The 10,335-nt window shown below is 47.9% G+C and overlaps 1 protein-coding gene across 1 annotated transcript; it reads left to right on the plus strand.

Moving 5' to 3' along the window:
* Nucleotides 1-3,672: 3,672 nt before the first annotated feature.
* Nucleotides 3,673-6,765, plus strand: LOC128725907 (ets DNA-binding protein pokkuri). The gene is made up of 4 exons (XM_053819681.1): nt 3,673-5,011; nt 5,317-5,587; nt 5,681-6,181; nt 6,252-6,765. Exons 1-4 carry the CDS (start codon nt 3,673-3,675, stop codon nt 6,763-6,765), a joined length of 2,625 nt encoding a protein of 874 aa, XP_053675656.1.
* Nucleotides 6,766-10,335: the final 3,570 nt, after the last annotated feature.

Below are 10,335 nucleotides of genomic sequence, written 5' to 3' on the forward strand. Positions count from 1 at the left end.
CTTTCTCGGATGTGCACTGCCTCTCGCTCGCTCTCGCGACCACATCGACGGCTCTCGGTGGTGTGGGAAAAAGGAAACTGTAGCAACACTTTGCAAGGGTTGGGAAACTTGCTGAAAAGAAAGGGGATTTCCCCGATCGCTGGGAGTGAGCGAGAAGGCTGCAAGGAGAGCCGAACGATCGGGGCCAGTGGCCCGCCATGAGGAATGTGTGTGCCTCGGTGCATCAGTGCATCAGTGCATCGGTTGATGCACTTCTCGGCGGTAGAAAGAGCGCGAGCAAACGAAAGACACAAAGGGAAGTTATTGCTGTTTCGCGATCGCGTAGAATGCCCCGTTCTCTTCGTGCGGGCGACATGAAGAAGAAGCAGAGGATGACGAAGGAACAGCAACATCAGGAAGATGAACATTAATGCCACTTCCTGATCGAGGTTTCGCGATTGCGAGATGCAAGGCGGCGGCGGGTCAAGCCGTGGAGCCGAGCCGAAGAAAATTAAAACGGAAAACGATCTCACACACCGACCGACGGGACCGGAGTTTTGCAGGGCAAGTGCATGTCGTTGTCGTTGCCTTCTTCTTATTCTTATTCTTCTTCTGCATTGCATAGGACTGCGAGCGGATGCTGTGAGAGTGTGTATTTCGTGGTTTGGCGGAACTCCTGCCGTCTTATGACGAGATGGAACGCCTCGACCAGGGAGCACATGTTGGTCGCTCTTTTGCCGTCTTTGCTTGGATTCCCTGACGCTCGAACGATGCGCGTATATTAATAGAATCCTCCGTGTGTATAATGACGGTTTGCTTCGTACGGCTTTTGTTTTTTTTTTTTTTTTGTTTTATCCGGCAGGATTCTAGCCAAGTAAACGCTTCGTCAGAACAAGCATATATTTCCGCTTCACGTCCGTCTTTCCACAGCTCCGCCGATAGTGGAACGGGGGGTTTTTTTTTTGGCATAAATGCACGTTTCGTGAATCGTGCTGGCGGATGATCGCCCGCAGCTTTCGAGCGCCATTTTGAACGCACAACAAGCGAATGGAAGCGATGGCCGACCGGCGCGGAAACCGTGCTGCGGACATTGCGGAAATTCTATCCTCTAATCATTAATTCCACAATTTAGTATCTCGCTGGGGGTTTCTTCTTCGATGCTGGGTGCTTGTTTAGAGGCGCCCAAATCGCTTCGCTTCCATCCTCCGGTGGCTGCTTCCCGGATCTGTTCCCTGTTCTCATATCGTCGCATTATCGGATTTGAATAACAAAAACACCGCTCCTCGGAAGGTCGAGGAATAGAACAACCGAACCGCGTCTCGTGAGGTGGAAAACGATCGAAAAGGGATTTAATTTATCGCAGCCTCGCACATCCACACACACCACCCAGGTCGTGGTGTTCGTTTGGGCAGAACTCGATCGGATGAAGATTGTGTCATCGCGGACAGCGAGACCCGAACGGATTTGCAATTCCAAATCGCACAAACTCAATCGAAACGAATCGGTTAGAATAAAAAGCCGCTTCCTGTTTGCTGTTTGATCGTTGTTCAGGATCCTCTCAACAGGGATCTGGTGCTGTGCCACCTTTCACCTTTTCTGTCACTGCTTCCTGGTGTCACATGATCCCATCTCAGCAAACACACCGATCACCATGTCCATCATTACGTTACGTCAACTCAAATATTTATCCATTTACGAGAACATGAGTTGCTTGCTGTTAGTGCGCCAAAGCATAAAACCATGTATGATGCTAATGAAGCTCATGGAGTTAGAGAATGTGCACACAACGCAACATGTCCTCAATATTCCCTAAAAACCAGAAAGGTGTCGGAATCAAACGATACAATCCAAGCTATTCAGAACACGCGGAATCGGTTTTTTCATCCCAAGGAATCAGTTTCCTGAGTCATACGTGTGGGTTTTTTTTTCTCCTGACATTAGTCTTTTAAAAGCACTGATGTGAAAAACAATTAGTGGTCCGCGGATGCTCAGACCAGCCGCAGAAGGATCGCTTAAACCACGACCCAAAGGTATGCCCGAGAGCAGCCGAGGTCATCCCGCGGCCCGCGGAAGGTCAGATGGGTGGTAGGGCCTGGTTACACAGGAAATGGGATGGACGAAGCAAGAATAAGAGCACGGGTGGGGAGAGCTCGAAAGATGGAGCGGCGCGAATGGGACGGAAGATAAGCGCTTCATCATCATCAGCGTCTCGTGGATGGGCGACCTCTTTTTCTCGATCGTTTTCCTTCAGTTTCCTCCCCAGATCTTGGGCTTCTTTTTCTTTTTCCCTTCACATCTTCCGTTCATGCGCCGTAGGGCCAGACGTGAGTGTGACAGCAGAGAAGGACCACGGGTGGGAGTGTGTGGCAGGGGGAGGAAAAGAAAGAGAAGCAGCGTGTGGAGAAAAATATTTTTATACATATCATAAAAAAAAATCAATTTCCGCTGAAAACCTGAACTAGCGGATGTTATTTGAATACATTCTCTTCTTCTCACGTTCTTTCTCTCCTTCTCGCCTTCCCTACCTCTACCCCTTCGTTGGATAAACCCTTGTCCAGCCTCTCGTCTCTGGCGTGTGATCTTTAGACGATCTTCGTCAGATCTTCCTTCATTTATGTGGTTTTTTTCTCCTCCTTTTCAACCTGTGTACACCGGCTCGGGAACACTTTTCGACTTCGATCTGCGTTCACCGGGAGAGAGGCAAAAACAAACTCCAACTAATAGTACAGTGGTGGGTTCTTGCCACATCTCGACGCACCCTTTACGAGGTTTAGCCCTCGCTACGATTGGAGCACCTTGAAGTCGTTCATTAGATGTAATGGCTTGCACAAGAAGCAACAACTATCCCGCAGGGATGGAAGAAAGCATTTTCGATCTTGGTAGGATAAGTACAAGAATCCGATTTGAATTCGGGAACACCTTATTTTGGAATATTTATAACGGCTTAGGAAGGCATTTTCGGGCAAAGAATGTTGATATGATTGAAGCCTCTAAATTAGATCATGTTTGTTCGGTAAACCATGCTTATTACTTCGTACCGGTAGCGTCAGCCTTTGTGCACTTTGGCATTTGTTCAACAACGAACTGACTGGCCACCGGATTATGTAAGTTTTTTTGCGTCAAACCCCAGGAAATACTCCAGGAATGACGGAGCAGAATAGCGCATAAGCACTGCCACGCAGGAAACGGTGAACGTGTCTTTCAAATGATCCTCAGTTCCCGAGTACGGTCAGTTCGTCCATTCGCATGACACTCCTTCTTCGACCTGTATCGCTCGGGGCATTTCCTGTGTCGCCATTCTCACCATCTCCGGCCTCCATCTCCAAGATGGACGCCTTTCCAAAGTGGGATGGAATAGGTTTGCTTCGACGACTTTCCAGATTCCACCTGTAATAAATTTACGACCTTATACCCTGAGGGATTGGATTCCCGATCGACCTCATAGGTGTCCCACCGTTCCGTTGACTAATCGACCAATATCTCCTCTGGTTCATTCCGCAGATAGACACTGAAGATCTGGATAAAAACACGCGAAGCGACAGATAGCAACAGCAGCAGTAGTACCCGATTGCCGTCACCATTCGCGATCAGCAGCAAATCAGCAGTGCAGCGGTGTCCGGTCCGGCTAAAGCAAGCAGCACCTCCAATCCGCCGACCACCACCACCGCCGCAGCCATCTTTGCCGCCGCCGCCATGAAGCTCCTGCCAATCCCACTGTCGCCGCTGAACGCACCCCCACCGTTGGGGTTGTGGAATTCGGAATTGTTGTGGCGCTATCCACCAGCACCACCGAGTCCTTTGGCCGATCTGAAGACACAATTGCCACCTCAGCTCAACACAGACCCGCGTATATGGGGTCGCGACGAGGTGGTCGTGTTCCTGCGGTTCTGTGAGCGCGAATTCGACCTGCCAAAGTTCGATCTTGATCTGTTCCAGATGAATGGCAAGGCGCTATGTGTGTTAACGAAAAATGATCTGGCTGAACGCAGTCCTGGTGCGGGTGATGTTCTGCATAATGTGCTGCAGATGTTGATCCGTGATGCACAGACACTGCATCGACACCTGCCAAGTAGTCCGGTCACACCGACTGGCCGGTATCCGCTTTCACCTCACAGTCACCCGCCAACACCGAACTGGAGCGCTCTAGCACCACCGGACAGTCCGTTCTTCCACAGTTCACACCTGCAGCAGTTCATGGCCGCGTCTAACTCGGTGACACTTAGTCCGGCACCGTCGATCGACTCGCAGGCAGGTAGTCCACCCTCACAGAGTCATGGCGAGCAGAACGTGTTTCAGCAACAACCGAAACCATCCGGTGCAGGCTCCTCCTCATCGTCATCTTCGTCCTCGTCGTCGTTATCGGCGGGTGGAGGCGTTGGAGGTGGCAACAGTTCGACCAACGGAAGTGGAGCAGGTGCAAATGCCAACGGATCGTCGGCTGGAGCGAACGGAACGAATGGGTTGATGAGCAGCAGTAGCAGCAGCAGCACGACAAGCAGCACCAGCAGCAACGCTAGCAATCAGTCCGATTCGGACGAGGATAATACGACCGTAGGCAATGGGGGGTCGGGTGCCGTTTCGGCGAATGGAAGCGCGAATGGCAACGGGTTCCATCCGTTGCCACTGACCCATCCGGATAGCAAACTACCCCTCATCGCGACACATCCGCCTCAACAGAGTCCTCCGTTGACGCCGATCTCGAAGGAAACGCAACATCTCGGTCAGCTGCAGCTGCTCGACACCAAAACGCTTCAGTATCCGGTGTCGTCGCTGCTCAACGGTTCGGCGGGATCCAGCTCCGTGTCACGAGACCGTGAATCGGCGTCTTCGGTGGGAGGATCTTCATCCAGCGCTTCGTCGAATGCTGCCGTCGCAGCTGCAGCTGTGGCCGCAGCCGTACTCGGTCTAAAGGGTGCTTCCAACGGAGTTCCATCATCTGGCTCGCAGGGAAGCGGCTCGGCGCCCAACACACCCGGAGCCTTCCTGCCCGTGAAGCGCGAGTTCTTCCCCGACAGTCCGGAACCCAACACGAGTAAGTTATCCGATGCTTCCCCAGGAATGCTTCCTTTTATTGCTCATTTGCATAAGGTGTACGGTGCTACGCGAGACACTGGAACAGCAACACGCACGCACATTACTCTATTCACTACTCCCAGTGGGGGGTGGTTGCTTCGTCCTTTTGTTTCATGCGTCAAATACCTACCCCTCGCTTCACATTAATCTCACAAACGAAACATACAACCGGGAATATACTCACCCATATTTTTTTATCACACACACACACACGCCGCCCTCCACCTGATCGTTCCCGTCCCCCCACCATTGTCACACGTCCAGTTTCGTCCGGTTCGCTTTCAGACGGGCGCCTGCTGTGGGACTTCCTGCAGCAATTGCTGAACGATCCAAGCCAGCGCTACAGCAGCTACATCGCGTGGAAATGCCGCGATACGGGCGTCTTTAAGATCGTCGATCCGGCCGGTCTGGCCAAGCTGTGGGGTAAACAGAAGAACCACCTCTCGATGAACTACGATAAGATGTCGCGCGCCCTGCGCTATTACTACCGCGTTAACATTCTCCGGAAGGTACAAGGCGAACGGCACTGCTACCAGTAAGTACAGTCTCTGGCCACCGTCCGGCCAAAAACGGGCTTCCCTGCTTGATAGGCAACGACTAATGTGAGTAATCTTTTCACTTTCTGCAGATTTCTCCGTAACCCGACGGAGTTGAAGAGCATCAAAAACATCTCGCTTCTGCGCCAAACGATGGCAGCTAGCCAGGCCGCAGCAGCAGCTGCAGCCGCCCAGAACGGTAGTGGTAGCGAACGGAACAGCGACAGGGGAACCGCCAGCAATGGTTCGGCGGGAAGCAATCCGCTCATGTCCCTGCTGCCCAACGGAGCCAACATTCATCATCTGGCTGCAGCGGCTGCGGCCGCTGCCGCATCCCAAAACGGACCCCTGTCGCCATCGTCCTCGTCATCGTCATCGTCGCCATCGTCCTTGCACCATCATCATCTGCAGCAGCAACAGCAGCAGGCGCTTCACTCGCACCATCTCGCAGTACAAAACGGTGCTGGGTCAGGATCACACCATCGCAACATTAAGATGGAAACCGACCTCGACGACCTCAAGCCGACCGATCTCAGTACGAACGATCGCAAGTTTACCTACGGATCGCCGGTCAACGGAACAGACTGCTACCCGTACGTACCACGTTTGCTGCTTCACTTTTCTGCTCGAACGAATTCTAACTTTTGCTTCCACTCTCTGCAGATTGATTCGCAACGCGAATGGATTGACGACGATACAGCTGCTAAGACAGCAGCAGCAGCAACAATCGGAAGCCGGCTCACCGCCGTCCTCTCCAACGCCGCTTTCCATCAACTCGCAGTCGCTCCACACGATCAGCAGCAACCTGCATCAACTGCACCAGCAACAGCTACAGGCTCAAGCGGCTGCTGCAGCAGCCATCGCAGCGGCCGCTGAAGCCCGCCACCAACAGGAAGACCAACAAGACCATCCGCACCATCACCAGCATCCGCATCATCACCATCATCACCCAGCCCGGAACGGAAGTCGGAGCAGCAGCACCAGTGGCACTAGCGAGCACGATCACCGGGAACCACATGACCGGGAGCGAGATACGCCATCGCCTGCCAACAGCGAGTCCTCGCATCCTGCATCATCGCAGCAGCAGCAGCAACACCACCACATGCATATCAAAAGCGACGACGACAGCATGATGCCAACGGATCTGAGCAAGTCCGAGCCAATGTACTACAAGTAAGAGAGTCCCGGGGTTGGGCGAGGATGAACGCGACACGAACAACCGCAATAGCCGCACCAGCAGCAGCAGCATATGATCTCACCAGTTCAAGGATCAACAGACGGAGAAAGGAAGCAAGAATGTCTCAGGTCTGTGTGCCATCGCGTTTCGTGTCGTCCATTTTCCCACCGGGAAGCGCGGGATCGTCGTCGATCATTACCACCGTACAATTGTTGTGTTAATTGGGACCGTACCATCCATCTTCCTTTCATCCCTGTCCACTTCTTCCCGGACTGCTTTCCTTCGCCTGCTTCCTTGCTCTTGTGCGGCACGTACTGAATTAACCACATGCTTCCACGAGTAGCGGAGCTGTTAGCTATCGAGATTAGATAATTGTTGACTGAACAGTGTCCGTCGAAGGAAGTCATGCGTTGCGGAAGCCGATAGATTCTAAAATTGATAAATTGACCGTCTGAAACGATTCCAGCGGAAAACAGCATCCCCTTACACGCATGCATACACAAATCTACTACTATGTGCCAATCCGATGTAGGTTTTTAATCGCTTTCAGAGTTTAAGAAGTGAAAACGCCGAGCATTACATAAGGCATAATACAACCATTTGAAGGATAAAATAATTGTTACTGAAAAGAGAATGGGGCACAATGTTTGAAATGCACGCCCACTATTTCTGTAAATGAACACCTTTGTACGTACTCCGTGTTTGATTCGTTGAAGCACCTTCTGTTCCCTTCCTCCAATGGATCACAGACTCAATACACTGGAACCTTGTACAGATAGTTTAAATTTTAGTAGCGAAAAATGATTAGCTGGTAATCTTTGGGTGGCTTCATGCCGAGAAAACGATCAAGATTGGTTATCATTTTCTCTTCCGTTCGTTTTTTTTAGAGTTAAGCGTTAGATAAGCATTGATGCAGGGCGCACGGACGAAGTAATTTGAAAAATATTGTTGAATGCGCCGCACAATACGTCGAATTTAAATGAGACCACGCAAATGGACGGAGATTGAAACATGTGCGCGGTGTAGCGGAATACGTGTAAGATACATGTATAAGAATATTCCGCCGAAATCAACGGTGGTATGAGCGAGAATGGGATTTAGCTAACTAGACATATGAATGAGTTAGTGGATCGTTTCCAAATATCAACTCTCTAAGTACTCATTGGACAACGGTACGCGTGTTTCTTTTCTGTTTTGTTTTGCAGCAGTTGAAAAGTAGTAGGAATTTGGTTATATTTGTTTTTTTCTTTGACCATTTGTGTTTTTAATGTTAACTACATAAGCATAGGTTTATCGTACCTCTAAAAAGTCCCTTCCATATTGGCTTCCATTAGACAGGATAAAAAAGATTATAAACCGTACCCTGTTACAACTGATGATAAGAAGTAAGGACACGCAACATGCTATAATTTGATTGTGATTAAGAGAGTACCAAGTGCACGACAAAAGAAATATCAGCACACATACACACACACACACAAACTATACGTAGCGGTGTGGGCGAGTTGTGGAATATAATCTAGACACTAGAAGAACAGAGAAAGTTTGATCATTGCGTGTGTGTGTCGGCGAAAGAGGTGCAGGATGAATGAGGAATTTTCTTTTTGTATTCGCGCTAGTTTCGGAATGTAAGTTAAGGGTTCTACTCAAACATGGACAAATGTTGATCAAACAATCGAGCCGGACAAGGACTCAGCGCTGGAAAAAAACTAATGTGTGCCAACGTTGCACGCTCATAAGGTGCGATAGTATGCCCGGTTTGCGATCGAGTACAATCGAACGAGATTTACCTTTAATAGAGAATTAGTTTTTCGTCCGTGACATCCCTTTTGGCTTCGTTTATTATTTTATTAGCGAAATGGAATGGCTTTAGTGCGACAAACGCAAAAGAAATCTTCCTTAGTTTTTTTTCTTTCATTTTTGTATTGTATATTTCTCTAGGTTATGGACCATAGTTTTCTTTTTTCTGTAAATATAGTTAACCAACGCTTAGTTAAATGGACATTTTGAGTTGTTCCTTTCTTAATCGGTTCTAGTGTGATCATACTATGTCTTCTCGAGCATGGTTTATCAAGCTTGGACAAAAAATACGTTAATGAAATATCACATGAGAACCTAATGTACTTATGATGTATGAAAAGCTCGCTCGAGTCACATAACTCAAACCAACGCTGTGCATACGCTATATAGAATATAATTTCCAGGGTTTATTTTATTTTGCAGTCCTTTCTTCTGTTTCACCGATATGCAGTTAGTCAGATAAGAATGTACCATGGCTCCACGTGGTACACAAAACATAGTTCAAAAGTTTAGCATAAGAAATCAATAAATATGAAATTTCATGACATGATGTTTATGATATTAGGAATATCACATGCACGGTTCTTATGTTGTGTCCAGACTCCCATAGACTTTTTGCATTACCACCGCGTGCAACGCAAAAGCCGCTTTTTACTACTATGCCGCAATGTTTCTTGCAAAAATAAAACTGGTTAGAAAACATATCTACTCATTCATTCAGGCGGATGCCTGTTTAAGTGAATATATTTTATGTTTAACAGTTGTAAAACAAAAGTAAAGTATTATAATTTTTTTGCAATACGTTTTATTTTAAATATATTGTCCTATCAGATTAAATAAATTAAAAAAATCTGACATTTCTCGATTTTTTAACTGTCATCACATTTGACATATGGTTACAATGTCGTGCAGTTGTGATTGTTGTGAACGGCATGATCCGCTCATAATTTAGAATTTTTGTGTTTTAAAGTGATTTCAACCACTTGCTCCTCAGTAAGAGTTCTATTTATGTACGTAGTTTGTTACTCGTAAAAGAGATTATATTTCTTATTGATTGTTTCTGTTTCAGGTTGTTTCGCAACAAACTCGAATGCATTGGCCGTGTTACCTGTGATCTATAAAGTCGGTGCTGTTCGGATCAACAGGTAGTGTAATTCAAGATATGAGCATTATGATTACGTTATGATAGATTGAACTAACATCTAAATCAGAAAATTACATATTGCAACTCAATACAAATTTGGGAAACCACACAGCTCTGTAGTAGGTCAACCGATAAAATCACACCTTCAACATTGTCGCACAATGGTGGACAATTGTTGTCGATTGTGCCTGCAATCCTTGTCAGAGCAGGTGTTACAGATATCCTTATTTTCCTCCGTTGGAGAACGCGTACTGGCCTCAACATACAAAGAACTCTGCGGAATATGTGTAAGTTTGCAATACGTAAAAAATCAGTGACACTTGAATCAATTATATTGCAAAAATTGACATGTTTCAGATACAATCAGACGATGATCTGCCGAAAGTAGCCTGCCTTTCGTGTGTGGAAAACATAGAAATAGCATACGGTGTGCGACAAAAATGTATCGAATCAGACAAGTTGCTACGGGAAATCGTATCTTCGATGAAATCCTTCGAACGCATCACTCCCGTTGTGCACGATCCAAAAAGAGAATTGCCAGACCGCGATGGAGAAGAGGAGGTCGGTTTCGACGCAATGGAAGATTTTTCCCAAAACATATATAACGTTGAAGCGAGCAGTATGAT

The sequence above is a fragment of the Anopheles nili genome, chromosome 3 (assembly GCF_943737925.1).
Source record: "Anopheles nili chromosome 3, idAnoNiliSN_F5_01, whole genome shotgun sequence".
Lineage (NCBI taxonomy): Eukaryota > Metazoa > Arthropoda > Insecta > Diptera > Culicidae > Anopheles > Anopheles nili.